The 15,148-nt window shown below is 35.6% G+C and overlaps 1 protein-coding gene across 1 annotated transcript in view; it reads left to right on the forward strand.

Annotated features, from left to right (window-relative positions):
- Positions 1-15,148, forward strand: part of LOC110095115 (DNA polymerase lambda) — a 57,737-nt gene that overhangs the window by 25,257 nt on the left and 17,332 nt on the right. Inside the window, exons 7-9 of the mRNA XM_028691863.1 lie at positions 5,432-5,611; positions 5,724-5,777; positions 6,852-6,940. Of these exons, the coding sequence (XP_028547696.1) occupies positions 5,432-5,611; positions 5,724-5,777; positions 6,852-6,940 (323 nt within the window). The remainder of the gene's footprint in view (positions 1-5,431; positions 5,612-5,723; positions 5,778-6,851; positions 6,941-15,148) is intronic.

Consider the following 15,148-nt stretch of genomic DNA (forward strand, 5'->3'; position numbering starts at 1 on the left):
TATATTATATATATAATATATTTTATATATATATATATATATAAATATAATATATTATTAAAAATTTATATATAAGAGTCTTAGCTCTCCGAAAACCATAACATTGAACGTAAGAATTTGCTTGATGCACCCTCGCCTCAAACTAGTGCTAGATAAATGGTCAGGACAACTTCTCTGTAGCCCTGGAATGTACATGTGACCTCATGTGCATCCATTTAATGAAACCAATGTTGCTCTGATGATACCCTTCTCCCAATTACGATAATCAGCTTATATCCACTACGATTTATCGACTTTTACTTGGATGTAGATTATCGAGCTATGTATATCCACTACTGAAGCATACCATGATTTCATGACCTGTTGCTTACCATTCTTATTTAATTTCAGATAGCTAGGGATGTGGAAAATTCTTTTGTGCACATGATAGCAATGAAACTTTATGTGATGTGAACTTTGTAGACCTTTTATTTGAGAGGACTTTATAACGAGTTCTCTTGATTGTGGTTTCATATTTTTCCTCTTTCAAACATATTTTTTTCCATGCCAATTGCTCTTTTATATGTATGTCAGTACGTAGGTGGACTTTGATTCCACCACTAGAGTTTGACACTGTATGGTACCATGCATGTGCCTGGTAAAACTTGCTATAAACTTGATTATGCAGGTACGAGTAATCAGTCTTTTTGGGGAGGTTTGGAATTGGTCCTGCAACGGCACTAAAATTATATGAGAAAGGCATCGCACCCTTGATGATCTCAAACAGGAGGACTCATTAAAACCAATTCACAAAGCTAGGTTGAAGTTTTTTGATGATATTAAGAAAAGGATTCCCCGGCATGAGGCAAGGAGACTTCTTGAGTTTTGATTGATTATGGCTAGTTTTCTTCATGTTCCATTTGTATCTTCAATCTAAGATAAACTTCTTTACTTTTATTTTCGTGCTCGCCACTCACGCCAAAGAAGTGGAGAAGCTTCTCAAAAGGTTGGTGAGGAAATTCTGCCTGGGCTGTGCGCTTAGAAACAACTGCAAAAGTAACATTTTTTTCTACAAATGACTTTTATTTGATTGACGTTACCTGCTGAGTTTATTCGCTTTATGACATTGAAGTTTTGTTAGGGAAATTCTATATGTCGAACTAGAGGTTATTGTCCAAGCTCTGAATCATGACTCTTTGTGCAAAGAATATTTAAATGGGGAGTTCTGGTGGGACTGTTTTTGACCATAAGAGATTGAAATTTCTTTGAAGCAGTCTCAAGCAATATCTCGTGTCTAGCTTTTTGAGAGAAAATCACCTTGAAATCAAGGAAGCCATCCAAACAGAAGTTTGGTCATATTAGTCAGTGCAAACTTGCCGCTAGCAATTATGATTACCCATCAATTTGGTTCCTTTTGAACTTCCTAGATTCTTAAACATGCTCCATCCATCTATCAATTTTCCTTCTTTTCCTGAATGAATCTTGCACTGGTTAAATGGCCATGCGATGGTGCATCGTCAGACATATATTCTGAGTCTATGAAAAATTTCATTCCCTGTTGCTCTTCACTTATTATCTTTCATAAAACAGAAACACTTTTGTATTTAACAAAAATCTACAAGTTATTAGGTAAATACCTTTGCTTTTGATCTTTAATGTCTCTGTTTACTGACCATCTTTAGTTCATACGCCAATATAAAAAATCAAGCAATCAATCATACGTATAAATTGTTATTCAAAGATATTTTTTCCCGAGATACTGTCCGACATGACGTTATATAACTGATTTGAAATTTGATGTTTCCTATTAGAAACACACAAGCTTTTGATAATATTTTGTTTTGCTTGATATTGATACTTAATACGTTTAAATTATTTCAAAATAATCTATTAGGATATGCCTTAAGACTTTCTTTCCGTTTAACTAAATTATTTACTTAAAAGCCTAACCTCTTTACTTGAAAAAAATTCATTATATATCACACCTGTTTTATTAAATTATATTATTTATGTTTTTTCCCCTCATGAATAAACTTTAAATAAGCCTTAAGCTTTCTGACTGTATGGATTTCTAATTAGTCTTTCGTTGGTATTGTATACACATGAAGAAAGCTAATCTTTTTGTCTTTTTAGCGGTGGAGTCATTTGTCGGAGGACATATAGACGTGGGAAAGCATTTGTGTGGACCTAGATGTCATAATTCCATCCTGATGGAGAAAGGTTAAAAAAATCTTGTACATGCTGGCAAACTTTGAATACTTACCTTTACTATTTAATTTTATGAAATACTAAAAACTTGACAAACTATCTGGGGTTAGCAAAAATCAAAGTTATTCACTGGACAAATTGAAAATATTATACTACCTAGATATTCACGCTTTCACCAAAGTTTTTTTTTTTTTTTTTTAATTTTTGAGATTGTGGCTTCCTATTGGGAAGATCCATGGGCTAACTATTCTCCAATCAATGAATCCTTAGGCTGTGTTGTGTATAGGAATTTATATGGTTTTCTTAGATTCCATCACATATTAACGTCAACCACACCTTGAAAGTTGCAAAATGCCACTTTTTGTTGCTAAATTATTCTTGAGCCTTCACAAACCGTCACAATTTGTTGTATCCAATTATCATTCTCCAAAAGATTCTACTTGCTTGCAAATTCTGTCTTCTTAAACCTAGCAATTAGTAATCAACAAAGCTCTCACAATAATGGACATATATATCAAACATTCACAATGAATTACAGGATTAAGACAATTATGGGTATATTTGGAAAACCCAAGTAATCAATCAAGTTTATTACAGGTTTTGTGCTTCACACTATCCCAAACTCCCACACACCTTACTGCTGTGTGCGTCATCAACCAAAAATAGAAACAAGTTTCCATTAGAAGATATAGAGAATTGGTATTATCACGTTATATTGTTTTCCATCCTCGCAAAAATTTCTTACCACTACTAGGGTACTTATGAGTGACCCCGCCTCGCCGTAGGTGCCGCACCGGGGTCCCTTCCCACCACGCGCAATAAAGGCGTGTATAGGCGGTTTTCCGGTGCGCCACGAACACCGAAGTAGAGTTTAGGCGATTCCCGCCTCGTCGTAGGCGTCGGACCGGGGTCCCATCCCACCACGCGCAATAAAGGCGTGTATAGGCGGTTTTCCTGTCCGCCGCACACAACGGAAGCGAGGATCTGAGTTTAAAAAGTTCGTACCTTCGCGGGCTTGGCGGTATCAACCCGAGGATCGAGGCAAGAGATGTATATAATTAATTATAGTTAATTTCTCTTTAATTATAACTAATCGTAATTAATAATAATTAGTTATAATTAATTATAATTAATTTTGAATAATTATATTTAATGATAATTAATAATAGTTAAATATAATTAAAATAATTAATTACAATTAATTCTAATTAATCATAGCTAATTATTAATAATTAACCATAATTAAAGATAATTAATTTTAATTAATTTCAATTAATTATACTTAATAATTATTAATGATGATTAAATATAATTAAATTAATTAATTATAATTAAATCATAACCATTTATTATTAAAATTTATTAAGTATAATTAAAGAAATTAATTCTAATTAATTAGAAATGAGGGATTTATGGGATTTGGCCGAAAAAGTGCGTTTAAGGGAGAAAGTTACCCTTCACAGCAAGTGAGCTCTCTATGTTGCCACCCGATCAAAGTGTTGAAGCTCCCGATCCAGACAGGGAAGGAAGTCGTCGAAGAGGCGGAGTCCTCTAGGGCAGTCGACGGGTAAGTGCTTCACCTCTCTCCCTCTCTCTCTCTCTCTCTGTTGGATCGAACCGAGCAGGGGCAACGGGAGGAGATCGGCGGCCTGAGAAGAGGAGGCGTCGGGTCGGAGAAACGCACAAACGGGAGGAAGTTAACTTCACAGTGGCGAGCTCCCCTTGTGGCTTCCGATCGAAATGTGTAACTTCCGCTCCGATCGGAACGGAAAGTCGTCTGAGGAGCGAAGCCGTCCGGCCAAGGAGGAGTCGGAGAAGGGTTCGATCGGCTAGGTATGGAGAAGTCTCTCTCTCTCTCTCTCTGACCGAATGAATCGAGAGGATCGGGATGGAGATCGGAGAGTTCGGCAGTGGGAAAGGAAGAAGGGTTAAGGATCGAGAGAAGAGCTGTAGCGATCGTGGATGTCGAAGCCTTCAGTTGGTGCAGTATTTAACGACCTCAATGGGTAACGATCGAGGTGAGATGCGGGATTCGTGGGATGCGATACGAACGGCGCCGCGTCTACAGTGTTTCAGCGGGATTCGCGGATTCGTCGAGTCCGAGGTTTGCGGGATATCGGGGATTCAACAGAGCAGAGGTATCATTTCATTTTTGTTTCCTTTGGATATTATACGAAGGTCAACAGCTGTTGCAAAACGAGCCCAAAGCATGTAACTAGCGGTACCGAGCGGTATCATGCATGTACTTAGCAATACCGAGCATGTACTGAGCGTGTACCTAGTTGTACCGAGCTGTACCGAGTGGTACAAAGCATGTAACTAGTGGTATCGAGCATGTACCGAGCGGTACCGAGCATTTACATAGCTGTACCGAGCGGTATCATGCATGTACTTAGCAATACCGAGTGTGTACCGAGCGTGTACCTAGTTGTACCTAGCTGGTACCTAGTTGTACCGAGCTGTACCGAGCGGTACAGAGCAAGTAACTAGCAGTACCGAGCGGTATCCAGCATATACATAGAGGTACCGAGCATTTACTTAGCGGTACCGAGCATACCTGTTAAGTTGTAAATTCTTGTAAGAAATAGCCGTGCAAAACAACAGAGCTGTGCGGAACAGACGGAGGTTGCAAATCAGAGTCAGCTGGTAAGATTTTTAATTAGAACAGACGAAGGAGGGGGCGGATTTGGCAGAAGCACTGCTCTGCGGGACGATTCAGCGGAAACAACGACTTCAACTTCGGGACAGATTCGGCTGGATTCGGCTGAAGTAGCGAATGCAGCAAATAGAAAACAGAAAACCTTCGACTTCGGGATAGATTCAACGATCTCGACTTAGGGACTGCGGGATGTGTTCGGCAGATGCAGCAAACAGAAAATCTTTCGTGAAATTAGGGCAATGAATAGTCGTTTATCTTAATACATAGATATATTTTGAAATATAAAAAAATATTCATAAGTATAAGGAAATTTAAAAACAATTTGGCGCGCTATTTTGCTCCGTGCGCAATGCGCCATGGCTCACATGTGGCGCAAATAGCGCGCGCTATTTTAAACACATGCGCCTCGCCATGAACATGGCGCCGTAGGTGCGCCGCGCCGCGCCGTGCGTCATGGCGCGCGCTATTTTGCGCCATTGACAGCTATGTGTACGTAGGGTGGACTTTGATTCCACCACTAGAGTTTGACACTGTATGGTACCATGCATGTGCCTGGTAAAACTTGCTATAAAGTTGATTATGCAGGTACGAGTAATCAGTCTTTTTGGGGAGGTTTGGGGAATTGGTCCTGCAACGGCACTAAAATTATATGAGAAAGGGCATCGCACCCTTGATGATCTCAAACAGGAGGACTCATTAACCAATTCACAGAAGCTAGGGTTGAAGTTTTTTGATGATATTAAGAAAAGGATTCCCCGGCATGAGGCAAGGAGACTTCTTGAGTTTTGATTGATTATGGCTTGTTTTCTCATGTTCCATTTGTATCTTCATCTAAGATAAACTTCTTTTACTTTTATTTTCGTGCTCGCACTCACAGGCCAAAGAAGTGGAGAAGCTTCTGCAAAAGGTTGGTGAGGAAATTCTGCCTGGGGTGCGTTCTTAGAAACAACTGCAAAAGTAACATTTTTTTCTACAAATGTACTTTTATTTGATTGACGTTACCTGCTGAGGTTTATTCGCTTTATGACATTGAAGTTTTGTTTAGGGAATTCTATATGTCGAACTAGGGTTAATTTTCCAAGCTCTGAATCTGATCTTTGTGCAAAGAATATTTAAATTGAGGTCTGGTGGGGACTTGTTTTTGACAATAAGAGATGAAATTCTTTTGAAGCAGTTCAAGCTCGTGTCTAGCTTTTTTGAGAAAATCACTTGAAATCAAGAAGCCATCAAACAGAAGTTTGGTCATCATTAGCAGTGCAAACTGCGCTAGCAATAGACTTACCCATCAGTTTGGTTCCTTTTTGAACTTCCTGGATTCTTAACATGCTCCGTCCATCTATCAATTTTCCCTTTTTCCTGAATGAATCTTGCACTGGTTTAAATGGCATGCATGGGCATCGTCAGACATATATTCTGAAGTCTATGAAAAATTTCATTCCTGTTGCTTCTCACTGTATTATCTTTCATAAAACACAGAACACATTTGTATTTACAAAATCTACAAGTTATAGGTAAATACCTTTGCTTTTGATCTTTAATGGCTCTTGTTACTGACCATCTTTAGTTCATACGCCAAATAAAAAATCAAGCAAATCATAACGTATAAATTGTGATTCAAAGAATTTTTTTCCCGAGACTACTGCCGACATGGACGTATAAACTGATTTGAATTTGATGTTCCTATTAGGGAAACACACAAGCTTTTGATATATTTTGTTTTTGCTTGATATTGATACTAATACGTTTAAATATTTTCAAAATTAATCTATAGGATATGGCCTTAAGACTTTCTTTCCGTTTAACTAAATTATTACTTAAAAGCCTACACCTTTTACTTGAAAAATTCATATATATCACACCTGTTTATTAAATCTATATTATTTATGTTTTCCCCTCATGGAATAACTTTAGATAAGCTTAAGCTTTCTGACTGTATGGATTTCTAATTAGTCTTTCTTGGTTATTGTATACACATGAAGAAAGCTAATCTTTTTTGTCTTTTTAGGCGGTGGTTATTTGCGGAGGATCATATAGACGTGGGAAAGCATTTTGTGGTGACCTAGATGTCATAATTACTCATCCTGATGGAGAAAGGTAAAAAAATCATGTACATGCTGGCAAACTTTGATACTTTACCTTTACTGATTTAATTTTATGAAATCCTAAAAACTTGACAACTATCTGGGTTAGCAAAATCAAAGTTATTCTCTGGACAAATTGAAAATATTAACTACCTAGATATTTCACGCTTTCACCAAAGTTTTTTTTTTTTTTAAATTTTTGAGATTGAGGCTTCCTATTGGGGGAAGATCCATGGCTAACTATTTCTCCAATCAATGAATCCTCTAGGCTGTGTTGTGAAAAGGAATTTATATGGTTTTTCTTAGAGTTCCATCACATATTAACGTCAACCACAACCTTGAAAGTTGCAAATGCTACTTTTTGTTGCTAAATTATTCTTGAGCCTCACAAACCGTCACAATTTGTTGGATCCAATTATCATTCTCCAAAAGATTCTACTTGCTTGCAAATTCTGTCTTCTTAAACCTAGCAATTAGTAATCAACAAAGCTCTCACTAAATAATGGACATATATATCAAACATTCACAATGAATTACAGGATTAAACAATTATGGGTATTTTGGAAAACCCAAGTAATCATCAAGTTTATTACAGGTTTTTGTGCTCACACTATCCAAACTCCCACACACCTTTACTGCTGTTGTGCGTCCATCAACCAAAATAGAAACAAGTTTCCATTAGAAGATATAGAGAATTGGTATTATCACGTTATCTTGTTTTCCATCCTCGCAAAAATTTCTTACCAATACTAATCTCAAAATTCATGCCAGTAAAATAAAAAAAAATTCATACAGTACATGGGAAAAAAGATCGACCATTCCCATAACTCGTACATGCAACTGAACATACAATAACCAACAATGTATGCTTATTTTGCATAAATGATATTCAGCCACGAGAAAATGCATGCATTATAATATGGATAATTTACAACAACCAACAAAGTTAAGCTTTTATCCCATGATATATGGGTCGTATAATATGGATAATTTTACATACAATAATGCATCATAATTTAAAAAGTCAATTTAGACTTAAAAGAATTGCTTAGAAAGCATTAAAAATGATATTTTTTAATTAAATTTAAATGAGAATTTGACTATCAATAGGACATAATGGAGAAAAATGATTCATGGTGTTGACCCCACGTAGTGAGATAAAGACTTGTTGTTGTTATATTAATTTAAGAAGTTAATTTCATTAAATGATAATTATATGCACTAAATCATACTTCTAAATTCTAGATGCAAGGAAATTATAAAAACTACATGAAAGGATACATAGCATGTCAAGAGGATTCCAATGGTGTAAAATGTGTTCAAATCTAACTCTTATGTAGAAATTAACAACCCCCAAAGCCTTTTGTTTAAAAAGACCCTAACAATTTCATAATTGCAAAAAATTATGTATGCATGTACACATAGATAATAAAATATTTGCATAGATAAGTGTTTGAGAAAATGGTCTAGATTTCTCAACTAAAATTCAAGAATCATGGATTTTTTTATTATAGAGATTTATCAGATTAGTAATTAGTAAATATTCTCTTTATTTAATAATAGCGATAAACTTCAAAATAGTCTCACGGCTATTCATATATAGCCAATTTAGTCCTAAAATATCATTTGGTTCCAATTTAGTCTCTTGGCTATACAAAATTGATTCAAAATAGTTCATTTGGGATAAATTGGGGTCTTTTTTGGGTAGTCAAGGGACTAAACTGTGATCAATCTTATATCACAATTACATCATGAGGGAGTATTTTGATCAATTTTTGTAAGTCCAGGGACTAAATTGGCCACTCATGAATAGTTTGACTATTTTGAGAATTTTCTATTATATTTTTAGTATTCTTTTTTTCCTATTCAACTTTTGTGTTACACATATATAAGCACCAATACTATAATGAAAATAATAAATTAATTTTTAAGTACTCTTAGATGCTATTAGAGCATGAGCAAGCTTGTCATCTACTTGTCGTTAATCTCATCTATTCTGTCTTGTCCCCTTCCGGTTAAATATAAGATGTGAAAGTGGCTGGTACAATTTTGCTTATTGAATTCATCTCCAACACTTAATATAAAATTTTGCTAAATAGAATAGAATGGATGATAAACTTTATCTCTGGAACGGTTTGACCATACATATACAATACGACCCTGTTGGAGAAATCTTGTCATCCTAAACGGATTGAGATATTTCGTGATCGAGCACATCATAGAAACTAATATATTATCCCAAAGGACAAATATATTATTTCATTATAAACTCAATAACAAAACTCACAATTTTATGTTTTAATAGAGATTTTTCCTTATTCAATATTTGGTTGAATAAGATTTATTTTATTCTGGGTCATAGATACCTCATAGGGGCAAGCCCTTATGATAATTATACTCAACTATTTGTTTCTTAATAATATTTTTGATTAAATTAGTGATTTCTAAATAATCATTAAAATATTGATTAATATTTTCACTTTTGAGCTTGAGAAATTCTTGTTCAAGATTTGACCTTTAGAAATTTTAAGGGATATGTGATTAACTTGAAATCAAATTTTTAAGAATGGAAGTCAAAGAAAGGAAAATACAGAAGCACTTGATTATGAGAAACTCAGATGTGCTCAAACTATGTTGTGTTAGGTTTTATATTTTAAAATTAGATTTTTGTTTGAGTTGATTAATTTGATTTTGAAAGTTGGAGCTTATATTCTAATAACACAAGTAGAAGAAAATGCCCAAAATGTGAGGGCTTATGAAGTAATTGTAGTTAACATCACTCTTGAATCCTAGATTTAAGTTCAGGACTTCTTAAGGGGTAATGTCTCGAACCTATGTTTAACAAAATGCAAAGGATTTACAAACTTACACCCACTTGAGACTAAGTCATCCTGAACTTTGGACTTACAACCGAATAACTAATCCACCTAAACTCTCTTAAAATTATGACATCCAGCCTTAATGCATATGGAGGATAGAGAAAATTGCTTTGATTTAGAAGATAAGGCTTACAAATTAACTTTTGGGCTAAGATGCATAACGATGTATGTATGTAAATGTTGACTCACTAAATACATATTTTATTTGTTATCTAATCCTTAATGTGATGACTTTCTACATGAGACACACTGATCATGCATGATCATTTTATTTTGAAAAATATAGATCATAGAGAGCCATGCAATTTTTTTATTTGAAAAATTTGTTATTCTATGATTGATTTTAGACTCTTTACATATTAATTGGTAGAAAAATTAGTTTTATCCTAAGAGTTTACCGCATAACTCATGTCCAAGCCACTCTTACTCAAAGCAAGTGAAGAAACATAAAAAAATCATACATTTTAAATGCACATTTAGTAAAGAATCAATCATGCATGTATGTATAATCAACCAATAGGAACATAAAGTTTAAAGTCCAAATTATTACAATTATGAGTGGCAGTTAAGTTGCCCAATCATTTTTTCTTTTATAGATTCGGCCTGTGGGTTTTCAAGCTTTGGCTTCTGGATGCATCCAGGGCTTCACCTATAATCAACCCATGGTTTAAAATTGCACAATATGAGGCCCGCCTTTGCGCAATTCCAGTAAAAAACTCCTCGATGCTTACGCCTCGAGTTTTTTTTATGAGGCTTGCGCCTCAACTTGGTTGAGGCCCACCTCGCCTCACTGGCATGAGGCTTACGCCTCACGCTATATATATTAAAACTTACATAAATCTTGAAGCAAGGTTTAAAATTGCGTATTCGGGTATTGAGGCGTTTTTCGTTCGTGAGGCGAGGCGTAAGTCTCAAGGCGATTTGAGGCGTAAGCCTCAAAATCAAAAAATTGCGTAAACATAAAATATTAAATTTTGTATATACTAATGAGTAAATAATATATAAAACATAAAAATGCTACTTACCACATCTTTGAGAATAAATAAGGGAGACATATCACATAAGAACTCACTAGTCATCAGCACTGTCATCACTCATCAGTCATCAGCACTGTCATCACTCATCAGTCATCACTAAGGGGGTCTTCATTTGAATCATTATTATGATGAACTGCTCTCTCCTCTTCCCCCTCTCCTATAGAGTCCAATATCTCCCAATCAGCTTATTCTTCCTCATTATTATTTATCTTCCTCTTTCCTAAATATTTTTGAACAATATCATAATGAATAATAGTGTAATACATTAATAAAAGTCTAAGAAAAGAAAACTATATTATTTATATACCTTTTTTGATTTGTTCTTGAATTGTGGTGGATGTGGATGCTTTAAGACCATCAAAGAAATCAACATTTAAATCTTCATCTTGTAATTCAGACGGCATCACTTCAACTTCATCATCTACAAACCACTCATCATCAGATGCCACATCATTGCAAAGTAAAGGATCTTCATCATTTATTAATCCTTTTTTCTTCAAATTTCTATATATGAGTCTCCTATTGTACATAATGTACACCAGTGAGTTCATCCTCAATGTCGACAAACGATTTCTCCTTTTTGTATGCACTTGGTTGTAGGTACTCCAATTCCTTTCACAGCCAGATGAAGAGCATGTCAAGCCCAAAACTTTCACAGCAAAACGCTGTAATTCTGGAGTCCCATCACCAAATTGAATCCACCACTCAACTGGAGATCGTTTGGCAATTGTATCTTTTGCTTGTTGTAATCCAAAAAAACCTTCTTTGTTCCTAAAAGGTACCAATTGCAAGTCAGCATTTGATCTTTCAGTTGCATCACTTATTAGACGATCCATGCAATGATATAATCCCAACTTTATTTCAGGGTTTGTAGACTTGTTCTCTACATATTGATACTGAGGGTTTAGGTAGTAGCCAGCGGCATGCAAGTGTCGGTGAAGCTGTAGTTCCCACCTATCATCAATAATATTCCAAATTTCCCTAAAACTTCCCTCACTGCCTCCTAAGTTGGAGGCAATCATCTCTTTGGCTTCATCCATAGCATTGTAGATGAAACCCATTGCAGGCTTCTTCTCAGCATCCACCATCCTTAAAACATGAACCAAAGGTCTAGTGGTTGTAATGGCATATAAGACACTTTGCCAAAATCTGTCATTTAAAACAATCTTTCTAATCTCTTTTCCCTCAGCCTTCTTCGCCCAAGCACAACTCAACCACTGTGTAGATGTGAACATAGCCTCTAAAGGTTGTCTGGCATCCAGCATGCTCTCTAAGGTCAAGTATGCGGTGGCAAATCTTGTTGCGGCTGGCCTTAGAATTTCTTTCTTCGAAAACTTTCTCATAAGAGCTAGAATCCAAGAGTGGTTGTAAATAAACTTGGTTATTTTTTTGGCTTTAGTGAGTGCATTTTTATGTTGAGGTAGATCCCCAAGCTTCTCAAGAATCAGATCTATGCAATGTGCAGCACATGGAGTCCAATACAAATGTTTCCTCTTCTCCATAAGTTTATTACCTGCAGCCTTATAAGAACTTGCATTATCTGTCACAATTTGTACAACCAAATGTTCTCCAATCTCTTCAACAATGCTATCTAATAATCTAAATATGAACTCAGCATCTTTGACCTGGTCAGATGCTTCAATTGACCTTAAAAACACAGTACCATAAGGATTATTAATGAGGATGTTGATCAGACTTCTATGTTTGATATCAGACCACCCATCTGACATAATTGTTACTCCTGTTTGGGCCCAAGTCTTCTTAATTTCTTCAATGCTTTTATCAGTGCTTTCCAACTCCTTCAAAATCCATGTTCTTAAATCATACATGGTTGGAGGTTTGAACCCTCTCCCAAATGCTCCAACTGAACGAATCATGTTGTAATAAGCAGGTGATGTTGCAACATTAAATGAAATTGCATTTTCGTAGAAGAATCTGCCTATATCCTTACACACTCTCTCCGCGCCTCTCTTGCATTTTCTGGGGCCATCTTCTGTGTAGTAGAAGGCCTATCCTCTGATGTGTCAACCATATAATGATCCATAGGCCCTCTAGCACCCCTAGATGAAATGGGCTTCATAGAAGAAGATGAATCCCTGACGCTGCGCTCACTCCCGTAGTAAGATCCAGCATCAACTCTATCCTCAAATTGCTTCTGTGCAAGATGTTTTGATGTGGTAGACTTATTCATGTATGACTTTATCTCTTCCCTTACAGCATCAGGAACTTTGGAGCATGGAGCAACATTCTTGTGAGAGCCTGAAAGGTGTTCCTTCATCCTAGTCACACCACCTTTCACAACTTTATCACAGTAATTGCATTTCAGATAGACATATGTTTTATCACTTCCTCCTACATCCACCTGAGTGCTATATTTCCATGCTGGATCTTTTCTATGACCTGATGCAGCCTTATCCTTATTTTTGACCATCCTGATTGAGAGAAATTTTAGGAAGCAAACGAGTTCTTACTAATCTTTTATATGACCTGATGCAGGTCGGAGGAGACAGCAGCCTCGGAGGCTCGGACAGAAGCGTACGCTGGTCGGACGGAGAAGACAGCAACCCAACTCGCAGTCTCGCAGTAGAAGAAACCTCCAAGCAAATAAGTTTAGGGTTTAATATGCGGGCTGGATGTGTTCAGTATTATATAATGTCGAGCCGTCGATAAAGCAGAACACTGCGTACTCTATGCGTATTTATGCGTATTTTGTGCGTACACCCTACGTGCACATTGCGTGTTTTGGAGCAGATGTAATTTAATGTATGATTTTGTATTAGTAGTTAATAAAACATGATTTTCTAGGTATTGTTTGAGTACCAGGAGTGTTAATTATTTTATTGTGCGTACATTATGCGTATCTTATGCGTTATATATTGGTAAACTATGCGTTCACCATACGTTTTTTGTGCGTGGTCTCTGCGTCAACATTGCGTATTTTTAATGAAAGATAAAGTCAAAGAGAAAAAAGAACATTTAATGTACATCTTTAAATACAAAAAAAAGAACATTTAATGACTATGTACAATATAAAAAATATAAGAACAAATTAAAAGAACATTTATAACAAATACAATTTTACAAGAGACCCTAATGTACATCTTCAACAAGACAACAACATTTTATACATAGTCACCTTGACAACAACATTTATAACTTGCATTACCTTCTGTTGTCCAATATAAATCACCTTGACAACCAAGCCTTCCCTCCATCACTGCGATACTTATCCTCCTCCCATGTTCCTGATGCCAATAACTTGTTAACAGAAACCTGGTCAGGTTAGAGAGGTTTAAGTTTACAAGTTATTGGCATCAATTTCATGGGAGGAGGATAAATATCGTAGTAATGAATGGAAAGCTTGGTTGTCAAAGATTATTTATATTGGACAACAGAAGGTAAGATTTTTTACAAGAGAAGCTTGCTTTGACACTTTGCCATAAGGCAAACGTTCCTGCATTATATAGTGAAAAATTTAATGTTGAGCAATAGTAAGTAATAAATTGTAAATAAAGGCTCATAAAAATTCAACCTACCCTATTATCCTCTCAACCATATTTGCCACCCGTCAGTCCACAGCTAACGAAAATTATTATTCATGTCACGGCCCCTCAGTCCATACTCCATACTAAATGTAAGTAATCAAAAATATTTAATAGAATGTGTGCGTGTTTTATGCGTACTAAATGCGTAATTTATGCGTTTGTTGTGCGTGCCTTAAGCGTATGTTATGCGTATTTTATGCGTTCGTTGTGCGTACTATGTAAAAAACATTTCAAAATCATTTATAAAATTATTATTTTTTGCTTTAAAACAAATAAGAAATTCAAACACTAATCTTTGAACGAAATTGCCAAACACAAACTTCCAAACAAACATCATATTCCTTATTCCTCTTCCCTAAATACAATCCAACAAGAGCCATAAACCATTTGTACTTGTTCAAGTATCATGTTCAAGATTAGAAAATGAAATCATACAAATCTAACAAGAGCCATAAACATCATATATTCATATTCCTTATTTCTTCATCATTTTAATGTAAGTAACTTACAAACAAAGATATATATTAATTAAAATATTTAATAGAATTTTATGAATAAAATTTACTGCTTATGTGTGCGTGTATCATGCGTCCGTTATGCGTACGGTATGCGTTCGTAATGCGTATTTTACGAGTTCATTATGCGTATTTTATGCGTTCGTTGTGCGTTCTATGTTTAATATGTAAATTTTTCGTTGTGCGTTCTAGTAAGTAATAAATGCTCATAAAAAATCAATCTACCCTATTATCCTCCCAACCAT

Source organism: Dendrobium catenatum, unplaced genomic scaffold (assembly GCF_001605985.2).
Source record: "Dendrobium catenatum unplaced genomic scaffold, ASM160598v2 original_scaffold_76759, whole genome shotgun sequence".
NCBI lineage: Eukaryota > Viridiplantae > Streptophyta > Magnoliopsida > Asparagales > Orchidaceae > Dendrobium > Dendrobium catenatum.